Source organism: Rhineura floridana, chromosome 14 (genome assembly GCF_030035675.1).
Source record: "Rhineura floridana isolate rRhiFlo1 chromosome 14, rRhiFlo1.hap2, whole genome shotgun sequence".
NCBI lineage: Eukaryota > Metazoa > Chordata > Lepidosauria > Squamata > Rhineuridae > Rhineura > Rhineura floridana.
The window spans coordinates 9190346-9217631 of NC_084493.1; the positions used below are offsets into that span (position 1 = coordinate 9190346).

The 27286-nt window shown below is 47.0% G+C and overlaps 1 protein-coding gene across 1 annotated transcript in view; it reads right to left on the minus strand.

The window, feature by feature from the left end:
• Window positions 1-4486: 4486 nt before the first annotated feature.
• Window positions 4487-27286, minus strand: part of TRIP4 (thyroid hormone receptor interactor 4) — a 59826-nt gene continuing 37026 nt past the window's right edge. The window contains exons 12-13 of the mRNA XM_061595076.1: window positions 17783-17885; window positions 4487-5461 (exon numbers count right to left, since the gene is read on the minus strand). Of these exons, the coding sequence (XP_061451060.1) occupies window positions 5394-5461; window positions 17783-17885 (171 nt within the window). The 3' untranslated portion in view covers window positions 4487-5393. The remainder of the gene's footprint in view (window positions 5462-17782; window positions 17886-27286) is intronic.

The window sequence follows — 27286 nt, forward strand, 5'->3', positions numbered from 1 at the left end:
GAAGGAATATTTTGAGTCCTGTGTGATGCGTCCTTCCCTGGCTCTCCCTGTCAGGTTCCTACCTGCTCGTGGTTACTGCCTGTCTCTAGGCACCACCAGGGACTCCACCAGTCCGGACCGCTCTCTCTTATGATTTCTCTCCCCGCTCTAGCACAGATCTCAACAGATCCCCCTGCTAGGCAACCACCAGTAACGTCCCAATACTAGTATTCCCAGAGACTCTGAATACTGGTATTGTTATTCTCTTCACCGCTGCCACCATTTGTTACAGTTCCCCTTCAGCCTTGGTCATTACCTTACCCTCCCTTCTGGTCTGTGAAACCCCAGCCAAGGATCAGGCCTTTGGTAAACCAAATTAAGTATTTATTAAAGATAACAAAGCTAACAAGATTAACAGGATTTCTTCTTAAGGCACATAAGCATATGGTTTTACTCAATACTAATCCGAACTCCACCTCCCTCCTTCTTCACTCTCTCCTGACAAACAACTCTCTCAAACCCCACCAAGCAATCCACTCTTTCTCTTCTCTCCCCAGATTCCACAATTCACCACCTCACATTCCCCCAGATTTACCTGTCATCCTTTCATTTATACTGTCAGCCATTTTAAACATTCAGCCAATCATCAAGCATTCTATTGCCCATTCACTCCCCCTCCTCTTTCACTACTTACCATGTATACTCTAAACAACCAGCACTTACCATATATACACTAATATATAGGAACATCACATCCTGCTCTCCCTGCTGGTTTCTGGCTGGCAGGACTGCTGACATGAGCGGGGCTCTATGGGATTGCCCTGGAAGCTGCAGCTAGTGCAAAATGTGCTTGACTAGACACTGGGGTGGAATAAAGGTAAAGGTGTCCCCACACTTGTAGTGCAGGTCGTTTCCGACTCTTAGGGTGACGCCTTGCGATGTTTTACTAGGCAGACCGTATACATGGGGTGGGATTGCCAGTTCCTTTGCTTCAGCTGCTGTATACCCAACCGATCACTGTGTTCTGGAGGAGAGGGCATTCTGCAGGAACTATCCGACCAGGAGGTCCGTTCTGCAAGATGTCAAAATCAGATGTTTTCTGTGGTAGCACCTACCCTTTGGAACTCCATCCCACTGCATGTGAGACAGGTGCCTTCTTTATTGTCTTTTTGGCACCTGCTGAAGAAATTCCTCTTTCAACAAGCCTTCTAAAATCTTTATCCCAGATGGTATCTGTCTTGGGTATGTATGGATTGTATGTATGTTTTAAACTGTTTTTATACATGCAATTATGTTTAACTTTTAACATTATTATATTGTGTATTGCTATGGGATGCCTCATGAAAGATAAATTAATAATATTAATAATAATAATAATCACTGAAATTACTGTGGATGCCAAGGGAGGTCTCCACTGGTGCCACTGAGGCAGGAGGCACCACATCTGAAACCATCCACAAACCCTCTGTATTGCCCTCTGTCTCCTTACACCAATCTCTTGAAAAGTACATAGAGCCAAGAGAGGAAGTGAGAAGGGATTCCCCACCATTATCACCCACCATAAAATCATAGGTCACCTCTACGTCTACAGAAGTGTTCTGCAACCTGTGAGTTTGTTAGCATCCTATGTAAAATTCATAAAGATCTGTGCCTTGAATCAGTATTCTTGTGCCATTGCAGAGTCAATAGAAACCAAGTATTCTTTTCATGGTGGTTCAGGGGAGAGCTCATATAAAAGTTATGCAAATTGATGATCCATTCTTGTTTATTAGATCTAGCTTGCCATGCCCCACAGCAGCCACTTTGTGGTGGCACCCATGGGAGGGAATGGAATGTCTTCAAATTGATCCCAACTTATGGCTACCCTGTGAATAGGGTGTTCATGGTAAGCGGTATTCAGAGGGGGTTTACTATTGCCTCCCTCTGAGGCTAGTCCTCCCCAGCTGGCTAGGGCCTGCTCAGCTTGCCACAGCTGCACAAGCCACCTCCTTCCTTGTCCACAACTGCCAGCTGGGGGCAACTGGGCTCCTTGGGACTATGCAGCTTGCCCATGGCTGCACAGGTGGCAGGGCACGTAACCCCCGAACCACTCACTGTGGGTGTGATCTTTAGCTGGCCCTTGACACCCAGGAGACACGAGCAGGGATTTCTGGACTCTCAGCCAGGCTCTCCTCCCTTCTGTGCTATACCAGCTGTTGGTGGCACCCATGACACTCTCCCAAAGTTCCCGATGTCCCCACAGGCTGAACAAGGTTTGGGATCTGCCCTGGAGGAACAGCACCTGGTCTACGGCAAGCCTCTTGGGAGAGCCTAAGCAGCTCCTTGTACCATCAGTACACAAGGTCAGGTAGATGGGAACAAGAGACAGGGCCTTGGAATACTCACACAGCAGCGATCCATCACGTTCTCTTTCTTTCCGGTTTTTGTCACTGAAAACCTTTTTATCCCAGCTGACGTCTAACGTGCCAGCTATTTTTCAAAATGCTTGCTTGCTACTTTAAATTTTAAAATGTTGCCTGTCAGTGGTTTTTTTTTTTAAGCATTAAGCCATTTTGGTTATTTTACACAGAAAACTGGGGTAGAAATTAACAGCAACATTGCAATCCCAGCTTGTGTCATATGAATACAGGGACATGGACACACTCCAAGAGTTTTTTTACACACCGTTGCTCAAGGACTGGATCATTCAAGATTAAAATGGAACTACCAAAGAAAAAGAAAACACACTGGAAGAAGTAATCCGCCCCTTTGCTACTAGGAGGTGCTAGATCACGTCTCCCACCTGTGTTCTGGGCAGTTTCCCATCCCCTCTGAAAGGCAATGGCTCCAGCAGCAACTTTTCTCTCGTGGGATGCTAGGCTGCCACTAGCACAAAAGTGCAGCACTGTTTTGCATGTATCAGCTGTGTACACATGCAGGGGATTTCCAGGCAATTATGGTTCCAGCCCACACCTGCTCAACAGGTGAAAGCCAAGAATTACACTGCAGGGCAAGACACCTATAAGCCAAATGAGGGTCTTTACAAAGGAGGAACCTTGGAGAGAGGAGTGTCGGAATGTGTCGAAAAAGACAAAAGAAGGAGGGTCTCGTAGACGTACGCTTGAAAACAAGATCAACTGTAAGTAGATGAACAAAGAGGAGGCAAAAAGGCATGCAAAGACTTGGAGGCAGAAGATGGGACAAGTTCTCAAAACAATTCCCTGGCAGAAATGCTGAGCTGGGAGGAAAACTGGAAGTATACAGTGGCAGTGGATGACTTTTAATGATCCTCATCGGTGACAAACCTTGGCTCTGGTAGAGTGGCAATAGGGACAACTGTCGAGGCTGCACAGTTAGGAGGAGGGCAAGAGAAACCAGCTGGAGTTCTATAAGATGCCTGGTGAGAACACCAGTTCTCCAGGGTTTCAGGCAGAGAAGCACTTCCAGTCCTACCCGGAGATACCAGGGATTGGACCTGGGGCCTTCTACAGACAACGCACATACTCTGCCCGAGCTATGGCCTTTTTCTAAGATAAGCAGGGATGCTACAAGAGTACACAGGCACAGAACAGAGTGCCCAGAAATAAGACCAAGCACAGTGGCTCTGCAAGGAACAAAGGCCAGCTCTGCACACTTTACTCGGAGATGTGGGTATAACAGCTTTCAACACAAACCAAAAGTGTGTCAACGGTTACACTCTTGATCACTGCCAGCTGCCTATTGTGTCTGGGGTGGCATGAGGTAGCGTGACTTTGAGCAGGCCAACCTCCTCCTTGCCGCCATCACTACAGCCCATTTGCTGCCCCTTTCCTTCTGTGTCCCTAACCCATAACCGCCAAGGGGGAGAGGGTGTGGCAAGGATGCTGCTCTATCTCCCCACTCTGGTCACTGCTTGCATTCTCATTGGTGGCAGTGTACAGGGGGTAACGCGGACGAGGGGGGGGGAACAGCAGCAACAGCAGCCCCTGCAAGGGTGTGCTCTTCAGTAGGTGCCCAATGATGCCAACACTCCTCTTGGGCCATTTTTCATGGGGCACTCCAGAAAAACTGGGAAGCTGTTTCCACAGCAGCTTCCCAAACGGAAAGCAGTCGTTAGGGTGTGCTAGTTTCAGCAAGACCCTGAAAGCCAAGCACTGGAGTTACCCAAAAGGCAGTTCCTTTGTGCACTGCCGCAGAAGTAACAAGCAACTTCCAAAGAGGCCTGCCCTCCAAATGTTTGGAAGCCCATCAAGAAATCCTGGGGCTCACCGCAAAACTAATATCCAGAAAGCTCCATCAAGGGAGCAACTAAGCTTTGCCCTGCTACCACAGGGGAATCTGTTTATTCCGTGGAAAGGACACACAGAGGAACTGATGGGAGACAGTCCCTTTGAACAGGATCCAGTAACTGCAGAGCATGAACAGGAACTGTCCGCTTGTTATTTTCTCAGCCAGGGGCAGGAGGATCCACATCTAGGAACAGGATCAGCAATATCTGAAGTACAAGGGTGAGGCTGTGTGAACATTTGTCACTCAGACAACGCAGAAATGGGGGTCAGGAAAAATTTATAGAACAATTCATAATACAGAGGAAATGAGTTTGAAAGAACTGCACTTCCTTAGATTTGAACAATTAAAGAAAGTGGAGTAGGGAGAGGGGAAAGGAATCAGTTTGATTCAGGCAGCAGCACATAGGAATAAAATCATGCACCCGGATGAAAAGGGACCAGTTGCTCAGCCCCATCTCCTTGTCTAGCAGCGGTGGTGTGTGTGTGTTCATCTAGCAAAACGAGAATGGTTATTTAAGATGGCACATTGGTCCAAGAACTCAAGACAGCAAGGAGCTGGCCATCCCCGACCTCTTGCCTTGGGCTTGGAACTAATAAAAGGGGGAGATGCAGGTTGAGTCCTTTGGCCCAGCGTGCGAGGCAACTGCAGCAGGCGTTGATGCCAAGCCAATGCTTCAGGCACTTACGTAGCACATCTTTCTCTAAGCCAGTTAGCCGGATGCTCTGACAGACCAACGCTCCTGCTGCAAACTGACCCATACCCAGCGAGAAACAACTCCAAGCAGAAAAGAAGGCCAAACAATGCTTAGCTTTACTACACAGGGTGATGATGTGAACCCTCTGGCACAGGCCTCTTCCAAAAGCACCTCTGGGGTGGCTTGAAGCCAGCCAAAGGGGGAAGAGAAATGACTAACACATCGTTCCACCCCCCCTCCAGGGCTTCCTACGCTGCCCCTTTGGCCACAGACAACGCTTTCTGATTGTTTATATTTATGCAAGCTACTAGCAATCTCCCCTTTGCTTGTTGATCTGCCTTTGTCGGGGCCGGCGCCTTCAGAATGCCCTCTTAAGATCTCTGGGGGCCTCTGCTCCAGCAGTCTCAATGGCCGGGTGCAAATCCATTCTTCTGCTGCCTGGGAGTGGGGGGTGGGTGCCTGGCTCTGCAGCTCACGCCGCTGCTTTCTGCCTCATTAATCCCTTCTTGGCTCCCTGATGAATCTTTGAATCCAGCTTCCCTGCAGGAAAAAAAAAAAGGAAAGAAGGGAGGGGAGGAGTCTCATGAGTACTTGTTTTTAAAGGTCATTTGCAAGGTAAATCAGCTGAAGGCAACAAGGTCTCCCCCAGTCAGTGTGTTGCAGTCACAGCCAATGTTCTTGCTTCAGGAGCCAGGCATTTCCAAACCCTATCGCTGTTGCAGGGAGCTGTGCAGCATTGTGTCAGAGAGGTGGGGAGGGAAAATAAATCTGGGGGGCTGAACAGGGTGCATGGAAGGAGCAGCGGCCACCACCGCTTCTGCTGTCGCGGCTGCAAAGAGGACAGCAGTATCTCCGGCTGAGGGGAGGGTACAGGCCACCCGGTACATTCAGATAAAACTAAGAGATAATTGCCAGATGTTTTGAAAGATAGGCACAGGACGAGGCACGCAGCATGGCCCCAAGTATATGGAGGGCTGTGAGCAGACAAAAGGGCAGCGGAGCATCCTGAAAACGGACATGGCTGTCTTCAGGACAAAAGGCTTTGCCGTATGTTACCAAGGGCACAGATACCAGCCAGGAAGCCTATCATGCCAGGTCCCGTGATACTGCGACTCTTTAGTAGGGAAGGCCAAGTCTTCTTCTTTCCTTCAGGGACTCTGTCCTGACAAACCACTTACATTCAGGCTACCTTCCTGGGGAGAAGCCTTGGACCCCTGCCCTCCCACAGCACAGTTCACAATCCGGATGGGCCACCCTGTTTCCTAACTGCACCAACCGGCCTTTCAAAATGTCTGGCAATGGTATAGGAGCAAGGGTTGGAACGGGGCCAGGGAGAACTGGTCCAAATCAGTGCTCAGCAACCAAACTCACTGGGTAACCTTAGAGAGACAGTGAGATTTTTCAATCTAACCTGCCACATCAGGTTGTAAAAATTACAGGGGAAAACCATTCCTTCTGTATCAAGCTCAGATCCTTCAATGGGGGGGGGGAGGGGGGGCAGGCAGGCAAGCAGGCAGGCGGGCGGTAGGTCTTGTCAATGATATTTGTAAGGTGCTCAGGGAGCTTGTTTTTTGGCTGAAAAGCAGGCTGAAAAGCTGCTGCTAATAATAATTATTATAAAGTTCTGCACCATAAAGAACCCCAGTAACAGAAACAGTCTTAGGCCTCTCACTGTTTTCTTACTCAATTACTCAATTTTGTGGTTATCCTTCAGTATCTCCTGTACGCCGATGATACACATTAATATCTTTCAGTCCCAGAACTCTCTTCTGATGTCCAACATCATATCACGGCATGTCTTGTGGACATTTCAGCACGGATGCTTCATTGTCTCGTAAAACTTAATATGGCAAAGACAGAACTGCTCATCTTTCCTCCTAAGCCCTCTGCACAGTATAGACTTTTCTAGTGCCGTTAACAATGTCCCTCGCTATCCTGTGGAGGAAGCTCACAGTTTTGGCTTTACTTTTGATTCTTCTCTTTCTTTCCACAGATACTTACGGACCCACCGTCAAAGACCTTACTTTGGAAGACAATCTTACTTGGTCACAAGTGATAACCAAGAAGACCAGAAGTGCTTGTCTTGTCCCCTACCTATTTTATTTCCTTCTCTTCCTCTTGGTGGTTCTTTTATTTTAATTTAGATCGTACACCTTTATAGTAGGGACTTGCTTTTAATATTTATTTATTTATCATTTATTTATTAATTACATTTATATCCCACCTTTCCCCCAAGAAGCTCAAGGTGGCATACAAACATGATTCTTCCCCCTCCCAATTTTATCCTCACAACAACCCTGTGAGGTAGGTAAGGCTGAGAGAGACAGTGACTGGCCCAAGGTTACCCAGTGGTTTTTATTATTTTATTTTCTGTACAGTGCCATGTGCACTGATTGTGTGATGTAAATAAATAAATAATAAAAAATAGTCTGTTGCAACAGAGCAAGCGTCAGAGAATGAACCACTCTGTTCCACCTCTACTTCTATGGTACAGGCGGGTCCTGCTTATACGGCGGGTTCCGTTCCGGACCCCCGCCGTAAAGCAGAAATCGCTGTAAAGCGGAACCCCATTCACTATAATGGGCCGCATCGCACGAAAATGACGCGAAAACGTCGCAAAAGAGCAAAAAATACCTTTAAAATTGAAAATGAAAACTGCCGCATCAGCGGAACGCCGTAAAGCGGAACGCCGTAAAGTGGGGCCCTACTGTACCCTTGATGAGAGTCCCTGTAAGCAGGTTTGTGGTGGTGGTGGGGAACCAAATGTGGGCCATGTCATCACCCTAAGAAAAATCTAGCAAGACTTACCCATGCCCCACATCAGAGACCGACCATGAGCACTTCCATCAAGAGACTATTTTAATGGAGGGAGTAAGGAAGCCTCCAGCTCAGCTATGGGAAGCTGAAGGCGATGGGAGCCTAAAGCTTCCAAAGGCAGTAGCGGCTGCTCTGTTCCATGAAGATGCCTGCCTGCCAGACAGAACAACTGGACAGGGGGAGGGAGCGCAAGGGAAGCAGCGGCCCAGTGAGCAATGCAGACTGGTGACTGGGGGAGGGGCATGGGAAAGGCCTGCCTTCACTACACGGGGGGGGGTGACATTTTCAGCTTAAGGGCTGCATTAACTTCTGGGGAACCTTCCGGGTACCCTTGACATGCCAGTGGTTGGTTGGGGCCAGAGGCAAAAGTGGGGAGAGCAACAGACGCAAAATGTTACCTTTGCACAGTAGGCTAGTTCCTACACACAAACCCCTCTCCATCCAATCAGAGTTCAAGGATCCATTCCAGCCAGGCGAAAACACTCAAGGCGAGTGTGAAGCAAGATGAGTGAGGGATGTCGCTTGAGTCCCAAGGGCCAGACAGGGAAGCTTGGAGGGTTGCGTTTGGCCCTCCAGGGCCTGATGTTCCCCCACTTTGGCAATAGACGCCAATCCTTTGACACAGCTGAACGCCCGCTTGTCTTTGAAAGGCAGCACCCAGATAGGGAATAGCCTCCACGCTATTCAGCCCTGGTCTTGCTCATCCATTGCTTCCCTTCTTGAAGTGCGGCTCGGGGTGGGGGCAAGAGGATCATGGGAATCGCACAAGAACATCACAGGGCTGTATACTTGGATACCCTTGAAGTGCTGGGAATGGGGAGCTGGGGCCATTAGGCTGCTGAGCCAAGATGCAGGCACTTCAGTCTCTCTCAGAGGGAGCTTTCAGATGATAAGAGGCTGCCTTGTGCTGAGTCAGACCACTGGTCCCTCTAGCCCAGCGGCGTTCACACTGAATGGCAGTAGCTCTCCAGGGCTTCAGACGGGGGCCTCTCCCAGCCCTACCTGGAGATACCATTGGGGATTGAACCTGGGACCTTCTGCACGTAAAGCAGATGCTCTACCGTTGAGCTACAGCCCTTCCCCGATCAATAGCCACAGAGCTTCTGGCTAGGATAGAACTAGCTCTCCCTTTCTCCCCAGTTGCTAGCAAGATGGCAGTGCCATCCTCTGTAGCTCTGCACGACACATCAATTCACTACGGTTGCCAAGATGGAACCCCTTCCAAATACACATGCATTGTGCCATCCAGCTTTTCCCTTCCAGCCAGGCTTGACTCAACTACAGAGTCATTAATTCGGAAGGAAGGGCATATGGATGAGAGAGAGACTCAGCTAGGTATCAGGAAGCCCCAGCCCTTTACATCTGAGCCCTACCCTTTGCTTTCACAGCCTGCTGCCTCCTGTTGGATGCTATTTGTACTCTTTAATTCAGCCTGGAGCAGCAGCTGCCCTTGGTCCAGCGTCCGTTGCTCTAGATAGGAGCATTTGTCAAGAGGAGTTCGCTCGCATTGATCTCGGCTTGGTCAGGGCACCGGATGACTGGAGACATGCTCATCCATAACAGCAGCAACTCATTAGCTGCATCTGCACCCCCCAGACACGCCTTCGCTACTGTGCAAGCCAAGCCAGGCAAACCAATTGCTCACACTGTGCAGAGCTCTGCTTGACTGCGTGTGGGAAATGGAGAGCGAGTCCATATGCAACGATGGCAAAATTATTCCAGCCAGGTAAAACGGGCCATGGGCTGGAGGTTCCCCATCCCTGTCCTAATATTTCCTTGTAACCAAGACCAAACGTTAGCAGTCTCTCCGTTAAAAAGTCAACACTTCCAAAATGGTAAAAGGAACGTATGCCAAAATCTGGATTTTGAGGTAGATCAGAGGTGAGGAACTTCTGGCCTGCGGACCAGTCTTGGGCCAGGGGTCCAAATTGGCTTGTGAAGCGACTTCCCCCAAACCATGTCCGCCCACCCATCTGCTGACAACATTTGTGCCATTATCTGCCCATCAGGCTGGGGTTTAAATCTTCCATTGGCTATGCACGCCTGTTCCCAGTAGGAACTAAGCAGAATTCTATGCAACCCCTTTCTGATTCAAATTTGAGTGGTACAGCCCTTCCCGGCATACACCAGCTGAAGGCCTTTCCTTTGGCATATTTATGAAAAAGCACATTAAGTATTTTCTTCCACATTGCAGCCAATCCAAAACATTTAACTTGGTCCCAAAGATCAATATTCTGGGTGTGAAAAAGGCAGGTAATCTTCAGTTTAAATCCTCTGGGCAGATGAAAATGGTTAATAAATATCCTAGAATGAAAGACCAGTGCAGTGCACTCAGGCAGCGGGAAATCAATGGATTGCACCATACAACTGTATGCCAAAGCAAAAGTTGAAGAAGTGCCCCAATACTGCACTTTAGGACAGCCACTGACCACCAGTAAGGTATACACTATTTAAATATCTATAGCATTCCGAATTTTTGAATTTGTAGCCTTGCCCATGCTTTAAAAGTCCATCAATGTGTCTGCATCTTTTATCATATGAACAACAAAATTTTTTTTATGAATGGCACTAAATAGCTACTTCACACTCAACCAACCATTTTACACCCAAGTTGTTCAAAGAAATAAAGGTTTTCTTCAATGCACACTCACATGAGGCTCAAAATAAAGATTCTTCCCTACAGACCTTCAGCAACAACATTGCTTATGGTCTTCCATATCCTGATATTGAGCCCACTCAGAGCCTTGACATGGAATAACAAACCCATCACATGGATACTGCCATGAAATCCAGTGGGACTTTGCTTTACCAGTATTACAATGCCCATTTTTTTTGCAAGACGTCACCCTAAGAGTTGGAAACGACTTGCACTATAAGTGCGGGGACACCTTTACCTTTTAGGATCCATATCATGGCAAAACTGTGCCCCACCTCCATCAGTTTCTCCCATGCAAAAGGATACCTGAAAATCAAAATCCTATTCCCTGTTAACAGAACGAACTGTAGATTTAATTTCCTTCTCTCCTAACTTTTTTTTTCTTTTTTGCGGTGAGAGGAGAACTCTACTGACACTGGAATATGTTTTGTTTCAGGGTTGCAGGAGAACCTGTTTGAAAATCATACTTGTTGGAACTAACATGACATTGCAGAGGAATATTTACTATCATCTAACATTGGTTTGGTTTGGTTCCTAATTTCCGTCCTGTGAACAGAACAGAGTTCATGGAACGGGGCTTTCTACTTCCCTTCTATTGTCTCTTGTACCCTCTGAAAATCTGCTCCAAGGAGCTGAGGGACCTTAGGGAATGTACAGCCAAACTGAGCAGGATTGGAATACGGGGGGGGGGGCTGCAGATGGGAGGTGGGGGAGATGGAAGAAATTGCCTCCCTTTGCAGGAATGTGAGAGCCACTTGGGATCCAAGCCACTGTCAGGTACAAGTCGAATGATTTACTCAAAACTGCAGAGTCTCTTTCTAATATCCATTTGTCTGATAGTCCTACAGTGAGCAATATACTGCACCTCTGTCATTTCTTCTAATGGTCATTCAACAGCAGATCGTGCACTGGAAGCTTTTCCCAGTGTCTAGTTAATTCTAATCCTGACCACATCCTCTCTGTTCTGCCTTTCTTTGGCAACCAATGCTTCAATGCTGCTCCTTATTTAGATACTTTAAATCATATTTGTAATGCATTATCCCCGCAGGTCTAGCTGTGGCTTTCCTCAAATGCTATCCCATGCAATGCGTTCCCCTGCAGTCTCAGTTAGGGATAACAAGCAACCCAGACACACAATGAAATATGCTGGCAAGCCTGTTTGGTAAAAAGGAGCAAGTGTGATGGTGACGGTGGTAGGGAGAGAGGGCCATAACTCAGTGGCACAGCATCTGCTTTGCATGCAGAAGGCCCCAGGTTCAATCCCCAGCATCTCCAGGTCGGGCTGGATGAGATTCCCTGTCTGAAGCCCTGGAAAGCCACTGCCGGTCAGTGTAGACAACACTGAACTTGAGGGACCAATGGCCTGAGTTAGTATAAAGCAGCATTACCCAACCTTTTTCAACCCAACGCCCCTTTGCAAAATCTTTTTGTGCCCAACGCCCCCCTCAGATTAAGTATATGCCAATGCTTCATATTATTCCCTTAAAATATGAGTAACGTATAAAAGGTATTTTCAATTTATTTATTTATTTATTTATTTCGATTTCTATACCGCCCACAGCCAAAAGGCTCTCAGGGCGGTGCACAACATAGAGTAAAATACAATAAAATGACAAAGGTCAGTAAAAAGCATACATATTAAACAGTAAAACAGCCTGGTATAAATTGAAAGCTAAAAAATAAATTAAGTTAAAATGCCTGGGAGAATAAAAAGGTTTTAACCTGGCGCCGAAAAGATAAAAGTGTAGGCGCCAGGCGTACCTCATCGGGGAGACTGTTCCATAATTCGGGGGCCATTACTGAAAAGGCCCTGGATCTTGTTACAACCCTCCGAGCCTCTCTGTGGGTCGGGACTCGGAGGAGGGCCTTTGATGTTGAACGTAGTGAGCGGGTAGGTTCATATCGGGAGAGGCGTTCCACTAGGTATTGTGGTCCCGTGCCGTGTAAGGCTTTATAAGTCAAAACTAGCACTTTGAATTTAGCCCGGAAACAAATAGGTAACCAGTGCAAACGAGCCAGGTGTTATATGTGCGGACCGCCTGGTCCTCGTCAACAGTCTAGCAGCTGCGTTTTGCACTAGCTGTAGTTTCCGAACTGTCTTCAAAGGCAGCCCCACGTAGAGTGCATTGCAGTAATCCAATCTAGAGGTTACCAGAGCACGCACGACTGAAGTGAAGTGAAGTGATCGTTTTTATCATGCCTTTTTATTGCACTTAAATCTAAGTGTGAACCAATAGAATACACTGTGTTACTTAACAACAAACTCATTCAGTTTACCGGTATTGTTTCATTAAACAAGTTCATTTAAACATCACAGAAACAACGGGTAGCGAGTGTGTCCCATTCCTGAAGAAAACCAGCGAATAACTGACTGTCTGCATCACCCGTTTGCACACGGCACGCATCCGTTGGAAGAATGTGCTCTCCACCAACACACATAGCTTATCAAACACTCTCTCGTGATTGGTTCCAACATCCCTCAAGACAGCATCGGAACATTACCTAGTGCCGAAGCGTGGCTAATATCCCCATTCCGTGATATGACACTGGGCACTATTCAGAATTTCTTTACTAAAGAGCACACACTATTTATAGTGTTATTTCCATGAATTGAGACTATTAAATACATTCTAACTGGGGAGAAAACAGTTTAAAAATTAATGATTTGTGTATTAAATAAAATTAAACTTAAATGCTTCAACCGTCACATCAGACCGCCAAATATCAATGCCCCCTAATGAACCCAAATGCCCCCCTAAAGTTTGTAGTCACACCAACGCCCCCCTGAAAGGCTGTAACGCCCCCCAGGGGGGCGCTACCGCCCACGTTGGTAATCGCTGGTATAATGTTAAGGAAAAATAGTCCAAATTAAGTTACAAATACTAAAATAAATATTTAATAACCATGAAGTAAAATAAACACAATAACTAACAAGAAAGCACTCCTATACCCCTATGAGGCTCATGCCTGTTTAAAACGAGTGCTTCTGGAGATACAGCTTTGGCAAATCCAGTTCAAACCAACAGGAGCTGCATGAGACCCCATTCACAAGCTCTTGCGCAAACCTTGCTCATTTCACTAGGACCTGAGCTGATGGGTCACATTCAAATGTGAGGAAACGGGAGTATCAGTTGTTGGTTGAACTGCATTTGCAAGCGAACTTGTGCTAAAGTTGCAGAAATGATCCAACTAGGTGAATGGACTCAATGAGACTTGAGTCTCTGACTTTGGAAGAATAACCAAGTGGATCTGAATTCTTTCCTACTAAAACTGTACTTCAGTAAAACAGTGCACTGCTGTGATGAAAAAGCTGAAGGATTCTCAGTCCCACATCCTTATCACCAACTATTTCTAGATGGCCTAGAATGAGCGGCCGCCACCCTACTCCCCTCCAAGAAACCTGCCTTCGCTAGCAACCAGCTTTCCTGTTGCCTGACCGTACCAAGACGGAGCAAGCCAAGGGAAAGCGGTGAGAGCAGGGCACTTAGGCAGCCTCTGGCACAGGCAATCTCGTTCCAGTCTGTTAGGCTGATCTCTCTTCAAGCAGGAAACGGTCGCTTTGGAAAGGACACACTGTGACTTGGGAAGGGTTTGTACTGGCAGCAGAAATGCACATTTTGCTTCACAGAAGCGGAGGAGGGAGTCTAATCCCAAGCCTGGCCATCTATTGCTTGCTCAGCAAGGAGCAGAAGAGGAGCCGATTTGATGAACAGGCCTGGCGTCAGCACATGGGTCCTTGGGCAGTTGCTAGGGCCCCAAGCAGGACCCCTGACACCTGTCTTGTGCTCTCCTTAAAAAAAGAAGGAGGGGAGCACAGCACAGATTCCCTGCTTGGGATAAGAAGCTGCTGTTTTAATTTCCCACAATGTCCGGGAGTGACGCCATGCTGGGGGCATTACGGACATTCAAACAGTGTTTTCCAGCTACCCAACACTCTTGTTTAGAGTGCTCCTACTGACCGCCAACAGAGCCGGTCAAAGTAGGAGAGGACCCACCAGAGGGCACATTGTCAAGGGCCCCCCGAGACTTGGCCTTGCTGATTAACGCCATTCCATCCAAGACTTTAAGCAGCAACACCTCTCTAGAACGCAGCTCGATCCACAGGGATGAAAGGCGAGATTAAGGGCAGGAAACTGAAGTGTTCTGAACAAATTTGACAAAAGGCAATGTTTGATTCTGGTCCTGGAGAAGAAACTGAACTCACAGTAAACCCTCCCCCTCCCCCCCGCAGCCCAGACTCCACCACCGCCGCCACCGCCACAGACAGATCTCCTCAGCCTCCCAATAAATACGTTGAGGTAAGCTTCTTGTCAGGTGCATCCCGCTTAAGGCTTCTGCAGCCACAGCTACCAAATATGTCCTAACAGCCAGAGGCCCAATCCTTTTCCGGAGACAATGCCGTGGTGTTAAGATGGAAAACTAACCCACATAAGGACACATTCAGCTATATTTCTACTACAAACACAGGAGTGTGAGCAAATTATTATATCCAAGGACCAAGAGTGAGAAAGAGGCAAAAAAATACAGGGAAATCAACGGAGTTTAATAATCAGTGAACTGGAATGATTTTACGTTACAGTTTCAAGGATTATATTAACTTGGATGGGGGGCAGTGCGGGTCTATTAGAAGAACAACATAATCAACACCTTAATTAGGACTAACTATACATGATAAAGTTTAAACAATCACGTAAATCTTCCTCAGACTCGATGTTAAACAAACATGCTCCTTACCTCCCTGGCCAACCCCCCCCCCAACAACAACCCTGAGGTGCTGTATTAGGATTCTTTTGCTGGAAGGGGACATGACAGTCTGCAATGTGTTATCATCTTAAAATAACCTGTCTTCAGTGTTAATTGGAACTGTTCAGTACTTTGAAAAGCAGACAGCAGAAGAAACATGTGGCAGCCTTTGTATTTGGAAAGCTAAAGATTGATTGTAGATGACACAGTAAGTATAGAATCAGAAGAAACTACATTGGGTAGTATTGACTAGTGGTTGGAAGGGATAGTTTCCCCACCTCCTTAAACAAAATCCAAGCCATCAGAAAATGCTTTCAGCATGACACAGCCAGGACCTAGAAAACATGCCAAGCCTGAGTTGCAACACACATCCTTCCAAACCCCTCAAGCCAAACTACACAACGCTCCATTGTTGTTCACAGATTAGCTACCAGCTTATTAAATCCATGATAGAAAGTTAATGGTTGGTTCAGACATAACAATCTTGGTCCAACATTGCTCACACATGCCTCCCCTGCCCCTCTCCTTCCCTCAAATGCCTATCTTTCACAAATATATTGTGGTTTGTTAAACCACAGTTTCCTGTGATATCTGAACTGATTTAAGTGCTGCCTACAAACCAAGATATCAGACCAGGATCTTCCTTGAAGTGGAATACTCAAGGGGAAGAGGGAAGGGGAGGGGTGACAAGGGCACATGGCTCATTCTGTCCAATAAACGATGGTTTATCAAACTGATTTTGCAGACATCTAAAACAAGTTATTGATGACCACTTCATATGCAATAATTTCCTACAGATTTGATTTTCGTCGGTATGAAAATTATGTGTTGACCTGCAATCATACTATGATATGTGATGAGTAGACATGCATCCATTTCACATTTGCACTTGCAGTGGAAAGTTGTGATTGGCTTAAGTATTTCCAACATGTGTACTCACAGCAAAACAGGAACAAGTGCACTCACCGACACCTGGCTCAGTTCACAAGTAATGCTAAGTCAAACCACGTCTTAGTGTGAATGTGCAAGTGCATAAGCTACTAGAGAGAAGACTGCAGGCTATTTTGCTCCTTCTCCAGTTCTGTTGCTGCTGTAAGCTAAACCATGGTTTAGTTTGGTATTCTTTCAGAACCCAGTGTCATGGTTTGTCTCCTCCAGGCAAACCACGAGCTGTAAACCAAGAACAAACCTTGGCTACAGCTTGTGATTTGTCTGGAGTGAGACAAACCATGAGCCAGGGTTCAGATGACACACTAAGCGAAACTATGGCTTAGTTTGCAGCAGCACAACAGCAAGACTGGAGGAGGAGCAAAGCAGCCACCATCTCCTCTCTGGGACCCTGCATGCTCACACTAAACCATGGTTTGACTTAGCATTACATGTGAACTGGGTCACTGTGGTATAGACGTGGTTTTGCTATGCACAAATGATACTCCTGTAGAAAATCATCATGTATGAAGTGATCCTAATACTTTCTATAGATGTGATCAAATAATGTATCAGTGCAATTAGACTGTCACTAGTGCGATATGGTGACTGCAATTGTTTCCATAATTTTAATTAAGGGTAACTGCTACAAATCAGCCAAGAGGAGATCATACCCAAGGCAATCCTTGATTGGGGACATGCCTTGCTTGCTAAACAGTGTGCAGAGATGGAGGTTTCCTGCCATCTTAAGATGGCTAAGAATCCACACTTGTATTCTGCACAGATAGGCAGTATCCCTCCCATACATTCTCTACAGCCCCATCCCAACATTCCCTTCTCACACCAAGTCGGAGGCAGCAGGAGAGTTGCAAGGGAAGATGTTGTCTCTGTGCCATTTGCCCTGCACCTCCTCTCTGACTCAAGGTACACATAAATGAAATTAATAATTACCTCCCCATTCTAATATATTTCTATCAGGCCTAGTTTAGCAGGTTAGTTCATGAAAGACTTAACATTCCAGATACAGCTTGCAAGCGCATGGGAAGCCACATGCCCTGAAGCAAGTTTTTTTTAATTTATTTAGAAAAAAAGAAGAAAACTACAGGAAGGGCTGCAGCTCAGTAATAGGACATCTGCCTTGCGTGCACAAGGTCCCAAGTTTAAATCCCCAATGATATCTCCAGGCAGGGATAGGAGAGAATCCTGCCTGAAACCCTGGACAGCTGCTGCAAGTCAGTGTAGACAACACTGAGCTAGATGAACCAACTGTTTGTTTTGACTCAAAACAAAATAATAAAGATATTTTTGCACTGGAATGGAAACACTATTGTCAGAGTTTGCAGTAGACAATTTTAAGGTGCTAGGTCTGGGCCCAAAGACAGCGCAAGGAAGGCTGAAGGTCATCGAGAAAGCACCAAAAGGTAAGTCCAGCTTTGCCATACAGCATTCCTGGGCGCTTCTCCAGATCCAGCACCCCTTTAGGGCCCATATCTGTTCTGAGCTCATCGTAGTGCTAGGTCTGGAGAGGCACCATTTAAAATTCTCCACAGTGTCCCAATGTCGCATCACTCCAGGGCATTATGGGAAATTAAACTGGTGGGCTGCAATTTGTCTCCACTCTCTGCCGCTGCCAGGTAAGCCTGGCAGTGTTCTCTAATGAAGGAGGGGATCCACCAGAGCGGCCCCCCTCAAACCGGGAATAGGAAACTAGAACTTACAGATTTTGTGTTTGCCTTTTATGGGAAACTTCAAAACCATCTCCTGGGCATTAGAACAGATGAAGACAAACGGAGAAACCGACTCCTGGCTCAGCTGCGGATACTAGGAAAAAAAACACAAAATGGGTTAGCGACGCCACTATGAATTAAAAAGAGAGAGAGGAGAAACTGAATGTTTAAAAGTTACACAGATCAGCAGAAATACGCTTGAAGCAACACAGAGCAATTTAGAATTTAATTGCAGGGAGCTGCTCATCTGTCCCAAGAGCTCTTGAGGTTTACTCGGAGGATGGCCCAGGTGTAAGTGGACCTGCACTGCATACAGACTAATCCAAGCAGACAAATATAGCATTATATGCCTGAAAGTAGCTTTTTAAAGATCTCACACAGCAGAGCTGGTGCTAAGGGGGGGTTGGCCCCCTTCCTGGGAGACTCCATACCCCTGGCCTTAATTTTCCTTAATGTTTTTTTTTTTAGCTTTCACTGAAAACAAAAACAAAGAGAAAACACAAGTAGTAGCCCTTTTCTGTATAAGTAGCCCTTTTCTGTATAAGTAGCCCTTTTCTGTATAAGTAGCCCTTTTCTGTATAAGATATAGGCAAGAAGCCTTCAGGGAAAATTTCATCAACTGCTATGTAAGAATCTTATCAGTGTTCTGATCAATGAGTACAAAAGGTACTAGAACAGTTGTTGAGGACTAGCCACTTATCTTAAAACTGCATAAAATCAGATTAATTTTATGAATTTTAACACAATTAACTATTCTACAATTAAATAATGATTAAATATTTGACATTCCCAGCCTCACTCTCATGTACCCTTAGGATCCCCCTCATCACAAAATGTCTTGCTACAGCCCTGTGACACAAAGGCATGGCCCTGGATAGTTGGGTGGTGAACAGAAGGTTGCCTTTCTTTAATCTCTGGAACAGATTCACTTCGCTAGAAAGCAGATGCAATATTCGGGCAGTAAATAGGAAACAGACTCCCATTCCTTGCAAGCAAGCGGAAGAAAAGGAGGAAGGTCTCTGGCTGGAGCCAGAAAGACATCAGGCTTGGTGCCTCCTTGGGGAAGGCATCCCTTAACAACTAAGAACACTTTTTTTCTAATCACTGTCCACTTAAGTTCAGCTAAACGGAGGATTCAGCAGTTGGCTTCTGAAGGTGACCTTAAAGTTTTGTCAGGTTGATGCAGCAGAAGGAAGCCCTTCAGATAGTCAGGTCTCAAGGTATTTAGGGCTCTAAGGCTGCAATCCTATACATACGTTCCTAGGGGTAAGCCCTATCGAGTTCAACAGGGCTTACTTCCAAGTATACATGCATACGATTGCACTGTAAAAGGCAGCCACGTGAAATATTAGGCGATCAAATATCTTCTGTGAGCTGCTTTCAAATCTCCAAGGGGGACGCAGAATAGCAAGCTCTGCACAGAACAAAACTCGTTCAGCAAGCTGCCTTTTCACTTCTCACAAGGGGAGACCAGAAACGGCCAGGCTGCTAGACAGACATCACTGCTGGCTTTTCCCACAGTATGATGAGCACAGAGTCAGCCTGAGGACTAAACAGCAAAGGACACTTTGATGTTCAAGCTATTTCAAAACAAGCCTGCTAACTAAAGATGAATGCAGACAATCACAGGGTAGTGACAAAAACGGCCAAGAGAAAGGCAGCTGGCTAAAAGCAATGAAGAGGTCCAAACTCAGCAAAGAGCACCAGCTTGATCAACGCAAACCACAAAAACAAGGGTAGGGAAATGGTGGCTCTCATCGTGCCTGACCATTTGCCATGTTGGTTGAGGCTGATGGAAACGGGAGTCCAACAATATCTGGAGGGCCATAGGTTTCCCATCCTTGAATTTAAAAAACTTACACGGCCAGCCAAGAAAAGGATTCTGGCACACCAAGATCTCTCCCCCTCTCGCCCTACCCAAAGTAGTTAACAGCAGGGCTGGGTGGTTTTAATAAAAAAAAGTTCTCTGAGTGATTTACAAGTAAAAATATTAAAAGCATAAAAGAAAAAAGCAGGATTAAACCAGGAACAGAAAGTAATATCGGTACCACAGATCTTTAAAAAGTACTAAAAACATTCAAGACTGAAAAGCTTGTGAAAATAAAGAGGGCTTCAAGATGGGTCAGTGGCCTAGCTTACTGTCAACTTAATAGGTCAACCTTTCCAAACCTGGTACCCTTCAGATGCTGTTGGACTACAACTCCCATCATCCCTGACCACTGTTCATCTGGCTGCAGCTACTGAGAGCTGGAGTCATAGAATCATTGAGAGCTGGAAGGGGCCTATAAGGCCATCAAGTCCAACCCTCTGCTCAATGTAGGAGTCCAAATTAAAGCATACCTACCTCTTGAATGCCTCCAATGTTGGACAGCCCACCACTTCCCTAGGTCATTGGCTCCATTGTCATACCACTCTAACAATTAGGAAGTTTTTCCTGATGTTCAGCTGAAATTGGGCTTCCTGTGACTTGAGCCCATTATTCTGTACCCTGCACTCCGGGATAATCAAAAAGAGATCCTGGCCTTCCTCTGTGTGGCAACCTTTCAAGTACTTGAAGAGTGCTATCACATCTCCTCTCAGTATTCTCTTCTCAAGGCTAAACATGCCCAGTTCTTTAAGGCTCTCTTCATAGGGCTTTGTTTCCAGTTCCCTATTCATCCTTGTTGCCCTCCTCAGAACCTGTTCCAATTTGCCTGCATCCTTCTCAAGATGTGGTCTAACCAGTGCCGAATAGAGGGAAACTAATACTTCATGTGATTTGGAAACTATACTTCTGTTAATGCAGCCTAAAATAGTATTTGCCTTTTTTGCAGCCACATCACACAGCTTGTGATCAACAACAATTCCAAGATCTTTTTGCAAGTAGTGTTACTGAGCCAAGTATTCCCCACCTTGTAACTGTGCATTAGGATTCTTTTTTTTAAGGTGTAAAACTTTGCACTTATCCCTGTTAAATTCCATTCTGTTGTTTTTAGCCCAGTGCTCCAGCTTATCAAGATCCCTTTGAATTTTGTTCCTGTCTTCCAGGGTATTAGCTATTCCTCCCAATTTTATATCATCCGCAAATTTGATAAGCATTCCCCACACCTCCTCATCCAAGTCATTAATAAAAATGTTGAAGAGCACTGGGCCCAGGACCAAACCCTGCAGTACGCCATTTGTTACCTCCCTCCAGTTTGTGAAGGAGCCATTGATAAGCCCTCTCTGAGTACGATTCTGTAGTCCAACAACATCTGGAGAGCACCAGGTCGGGGAAGGCTGTCATAGGTTCACATATAGGTAACCTCACAATTGGACAATAGTGACATGCTCTGTATGATGCTTCCCTTGACGCTGGGCCCGGAAGCTGCAGCTGATGCAGAACGATGCAGCCGGGTTGCTGACTCAAGCACCTGGATGCGCACACATTACATCTGTGGCAAGGGAACTGTACTGTCCGTTGACAATCTACTGGGCCGTGTTGAAGGTCTTGTTATCGACATATCAAGCCCTGACCAACCAGTTGACCTGAAAGACCGCCTCCCTGTGTGCAGAACAGTTCAAGGGCTTCGGTCATCGGGGAAACCCTGTTGGAAGCACTGTGCCTCACAGACTGTTGTAGGGCTGTGGCCTAGAAGTAGCCGTTTTCCACGGTAGTTCCTGCTCCCTTCTCTGACTCACCAGTTATCTGTTTCAGAAGCCTTTGGAAAACGTATCTGTTTCCTGACGCCGAGGTTGGATTTTGTACCTCTACTGCTATATCTTAGGTTTTTATATCATGGTTGATGTTATATTTTATGCTATGTTTTATTGTTATACGTTTTGTCTAGAATTTTAAAAAAATAAACACATATTCTTAGATGTCTTTCTTGCTCTCTTGCACACGCCCCACCCACTCTGGTATTTAAGCAGGTACTGCGTATGCATTTTCAAGCTCACTGCCATAACCTTGAAAGCTACAGCTTGCTTTCTATTTTTTCTTTTTAAAGGAAAATTAAAAATGTGTTATTAAGGACAATGAATTTGGTGCCCAATATCCAAATCCATGCTTGTGAAATGTGCAATATACACACAGCCCTATGTCAGCTAAAGATCCGACCTTGGTTTATTGCATGTTAAAAATCAGGTGCCAGAAAGCCATATTTGAGGAGCAAGCACACTGCCACTCAGTTTTCACAAAATAATGTCAGCGTTAAGTGCTCTGAATGCCAAAATGCAAGAGAAGGAAGAGTAAAGGGGCTCAGGCGGGCAATTGTGATTACAGCTGTGAAGAACAGCAAAGAGCTCTTAGCCTAGCCACCCAAAGCCCTTCTTTATCGCTGCCTCCACTTTTGTGAAGCTTATCTTGGCAACTATCTGGGTCAGAAATGTGTGCTTTTTCCTAGCACTGGCACTCCAGCTGTGCGGTGCGAAGCTGTATGCACATTAAAACTCGTGCCTGCAACCGGGCAATGTTTAAGAACATAAGAAGAGCCTGTTGGATCAGGCCAGTGGCCCATCTAGTCCAGCATCCTGTTCTCACAGTGGCCAACCAGGTGCCTGGGGGAAGCCTGCAAGCAGGACCCGAGTGCAAGAACACTCTCCCCTCCTGAGGCTTCCGGCAACTGGTCCTCAGAAGCATGCTGCCTCTGACTAGGGTGGTAGAGCACAGCCATCATGGCTAGTAGCCATTGATAGCCCTGTCCTCCATGAATTTGTCTAATCTCCTTTTAAAGCCATCCAAGCTGGTGGCCATTACTGCGTCTTGTGGGAGCAAATTCCATAGTTTGACTATGTGCTGAGTAAAGAAGTACTTCCTTTTGTCTGTCCTGAATCTTCCAACATTCAGCTTCTTTGAATGTCCACGAGTTCTAGTATTATGAGAGAGGGAGAAAAACTTTTCTCTATCCACTTTCTCAATGCCATGCATACTTTTATACACTTCTATCATGTCTCCTCTGACCCGCTTCTTCTCTAAACTAAAAAGCCCCAAATGCTGCAACCTTTCCTCGTAAGGGAGTCGCTCCATCCCCTTGATCATTCTGGTTGCCCTCTTCTGAACCTTTTCCAACTCTATAATATCCTTTTTGAGATGAGGCGACCAGAACTGTACACAGTGTTTTGCAGACTGAATCAGAAGAGGTGGGCTCCAGTCTCCAAAAGCTTTCGCTGCAAGAAATCTGTTCATCTTTAAGGTGCCACGATGAGATACTTAAGCTGGTTTTGCTTTTAATACAGGAAATGCACAGTCTGCCCTCAGCGCCATACAGCAGGCAAGCAGCTAAGAAACCAGGCCATTCAGCTCGTGGAGTCCTCTTGGTGCCACTTCACAAGTAGCAGCTGTCTGTCCTAGCAGGAGGTCTCTCCCTGGCTTTCCAATAGCATGGGGCAGTTTCCAGCCATCCTATTCTACCTTCCCTGGAATGCCTGCCACTAAATTGCTTGCACATGCACTTTTACAAGCAGTTACCAGCTGAATTAATATATTTCCACCCTTGGACAACTCTGCTGTGTGCTGGGAGTGGATACAGAGGTGGTGTGGAGCAGTGGAGAACAATTAGCTCTTGCGTAGATCCAACGCTCCATATGGCACCTGGGCATTTTCCTTCTCTCATCGAACAGCACCTACACTTCTCTGGTTGTGTGTGGCAAGTATTCCAGTCCAACTCTCCATTTTCTTCCTCTCTAAAAGGTGATGAATTCTTCACACAACCCAGAATTTAAATTGTGCAATTCCCTGCCACGAGATGTGGCAATAGGGTTCAGCTCAGGGATGGGGAACCGAAGGCCCTCCAGATATTGCTGGACTACGGGCCCCGTCAGCTCCAGCCCATATGGCCAATGGCCAGGGATGATGGGAGCTGCAGTTTAGCAATGTTTGGAAGCCCACAGGTTTCTCTCCCCTGGTACAGAGAAATAAACAGGGACACGAAGCATAAGACCACAGTTTTGAGAAGCAGGGCAAAGCCAACTGGTTTGATCCGACATCCAGTTTCGCAAACACAAACTGCCTGCTGGTCATCAAGATTGGGAGTGGGAAACCTGTGCTCCTCCAGATGTTGCTGGACTAGACCTCCCATCAACCTTGACTATGGGGCTGGGGCTGATGGAAACTAGAGTCCAGCAACAGATCACCAGCAGTGGCGTCACTAGCGGGAGTGCAGGAGGGGGTGCGGACCTCTGGTCCGTGCCCTCCCAGGGGCATGGACAAGGTGGCTGGGCTTGCGCGCGTGCATGTGTGCGCACTCGAAGCCAGCCACCTCGTCCATGCCCCTGGGAGGGCGCGCGCCAGAGGGGCACCCAGCCAGAGAAGGCCTGGGAACACCGGCGTGCCTCCCTCGCCCTGCCGATGCTGCTCCCGGTCTCGCCCGCCTGCCCGCCCACCTCCGAGGAGGAGTTGGAGCAGCCTTGCTGGGCAACGGTGTGGGGCGGGGCGGCTCTGGGTGTCACCCCCCTCATGGTGACACCCGGGTGCGGGCTGCACCCTCCGCACCCCGGTAGTGATGCCCCTGATCACCAGTTCCCCACTCCTGATCAAGATGTCGGGCATCTCCAGTTCGACACTTTTCCTCAGGTTCCGTACCCTTACTTCAGCTTAAAACGACACATTCATGAGAATGGTTCCACAAATGGCTACACGCAGTAACAGATCAGAGGTAGCATACCACCAATTGTCAAGTGCTGGAGGACCAAACCACAGGCAATAGCTAATCTGCTACATGCTATTCTTGTGAGATTCCATAGGCTGAGTACTTCTGCTCTGCCAACTCTCCTACCACTCAAACAATTTCTAGAAGTCTTCAGAAGCGATAATCTGCATTGCTCATACTTCTCTGCAAAGCCAACCACGTCTTCACCTCTCTAAGCTCAGAGCAACCGCAGACAGAACTCAACTGGTGTCACAACCAACCAGATCAACACAAGAACAGCAATGCTGAGATCTGTGAGCACCTACCAGCTTCCTAATTTTGGAACACTTCCAAGATGGCCCACAGGCTCTTAGGGAATTACCAAGGCACTCCTTTCTTTTAGGTATTGCTGGGCCCTCCCACCGTACCAGACAGAGTAAGTCATGCACCAAGAAAATTCCTGAATAGATCTGCCATTTGCAACGTCTCATTAGCGCAAATGCAGGAGGCCATTTCTGAGAATACAATTCTCTTATGAGAAACAAAAGCCACCTATCGATATTGGTTTTAACTAGTTTGGCCCACATCATTGATCTATCTATAGAGTCGAAGGCGGCAGCCAAGTCCACAAAAGCAGCATAAAGATGTTTCGCGGGGCCAAGATCGACCTTTGCTATTCTGCGCATTAGTCTGAGCTGATGATCTTGGCTAGCCTTCCCCAACCTGGTCCCTTTCAGATGTTGTTGGACTCCCATCATCCCTAACCCTAGGCTATGGTGGCTGGAGCTGATGGAAACCATATTCCAAACCATTTGGAGAGCACCAAGGTGGGGAAGGTGGAGCTAGGTAGCACCAACAAGATAAAGGTGGTGGTGGTGGTGGTGTTCCATCAGCTGGGATATTCCATTCTAGGAATTTTTGCTGAAGGAATCCAGCCTTGTTCAGATTTACTGCATAGCCAGCCTTCTCTCTGGCAGGACAGGAGATAGTGGCAAACAGCCCTCCCCACCCACACAATGAGGACACTGCCAGAAAAGAGGCAGGGAACATCCCAGGTGCACCTGGGCTAGTCTCCAGTCCCCTTCTTTCAAAATGTAGTTGGTGGAAAAAGATAGGAAAATAGAATCGCCTTTCTCACATGCCTCATAAAGCTTCACAACTGTCAGGCTAATATTACAGGTAATTAATTACTTACCGGGCATTTTCTTCTCTGTTCTTGCAGGAAATTGCTTACTATTTCAGCAAGAAAAATAACTCTTTAGCTATTTCGCAAAACAAAAACAAAATGCATCAGGATTCTTGGCAAGTAGCCCGAGTGTCGAAGCCAGAAGCAACTATACCAACACTTCCAACCCAAGAAACTTGGAGCAGAGATAAATATAGGGAGAGCCTTAGTTCAAGCCCACTAGTCTTCCCTGTTCAGAGGCAGAACAATCGCCATTTGCAACAGGAGCATTTCACCAGTTGCAGTTCTCTTTATTTTGGTGCTATGCACTTGCAACATTTCCACTCTGTTCTGAGATAAAGAGTTCAGGGCAGGGGGGGAAATGCTCTCTTGTCCTCATAATTTCTTCTAGTTGAGGAGCATGGTCTGCTCTCTTCAGATGGTGGGTACCACAGGTCTGGAAGCAGACAACACGTATCTGCAAATCCCAGAATGACCAACTGCAATGAAGAAGAAAAGTGCTGCTGCAGAGAATGAGGCCAGCAGCCTGTGCACGTCCACACATTCAGCAGAGCAGGAAAGGGGGACCTGTGGCCCTCCAGATGTCACTGGATTCCATCAGCCCCAACCAGCATGGCCAATGGTCAGGGATGAAGGGAACTGAAGCCTAGCAAAATCTAGAGAGCCAGAGGCTCCCCATCCTTATAGCAGAGGCTTAATACAATAAGATCGTCCTTCTCAATTGTAGCCATCAATTTTCTTGTGTCGCTAATATGAGAACTGTTGGAGTGGGAAATCCCGGAGTCAAAATCTCAGCCCCAGATCCACTCTCATCCACTTCTCAGCCTCAACTGCTCCCCTGCAAAAAAAACACTGACCTACTTTACACCACTGATGAAAGGATAAACAGCCTCAGCTTCTATTCTTGAGGCTGTGTGCCCACCGGGTTTCCGTTACGCACAGCAGCTGAGGGTCAGAAGGCGGGGAGGGGGAGTGGCAGTTATTTACCGAGAGTCGCTGCTCTTTGCTAGACCTCCCCTTCGTGGGACTAGCTTTGTTGATTGTATGTACTGGAGGCTGGGCTCGAAGGGCAGTTTAGGGATTCTGCTTGTGTACCGCCCACCCCGCTGCACGGCAGACTCCCTGGCCGAGGTGCTCGAGGTGATCTCGGACGTGCGAATGTTGTCCCCGGAGCTGTTAGTTCTGGGTGATTTTAACATACACGCTGAGACCACTCTCACCGGAGCTCCTTGGGATTTCCTGGAAACCATGGCTTCCTGGGAACTGTGCCTTGGTAATACTGAGCCCACCCATGTAGCCGGTCATACTCTTGACCTTGTATTTGTCCCGGGGGGGGGAGGGTAGTGTGCTGAAGTTAGGGGCCAACTCTTTTACCCCTGTGTCATGGTCGGACCACTATCTGGTAAAGATGGATCTCTCGATGCCACACGCCCTCCGCAGGGGAAAAGGTCCTATTAGAATGGTCCGCCCCAGGCGCCTGATGGATCCAGATGGTTTCCTGACGGCGCTTGGGGAATTGGAACCTGCTGAAGGTCGCCCGGTTGAAGCCCTGGTGATGGAGTGGAACGAGAGGATCGCTGGGGCATTAGACCGAGTGGCTCCGAAACGTCCTCTCCCTCTGAACAGAACTCAAGTATCACCATGGTACACACCACGGTTGCGTACTTTGAGACAGGAGGTGAGACAACTTGAGTGCCGGTGGCGGAAGTCTCACTCCGAAGA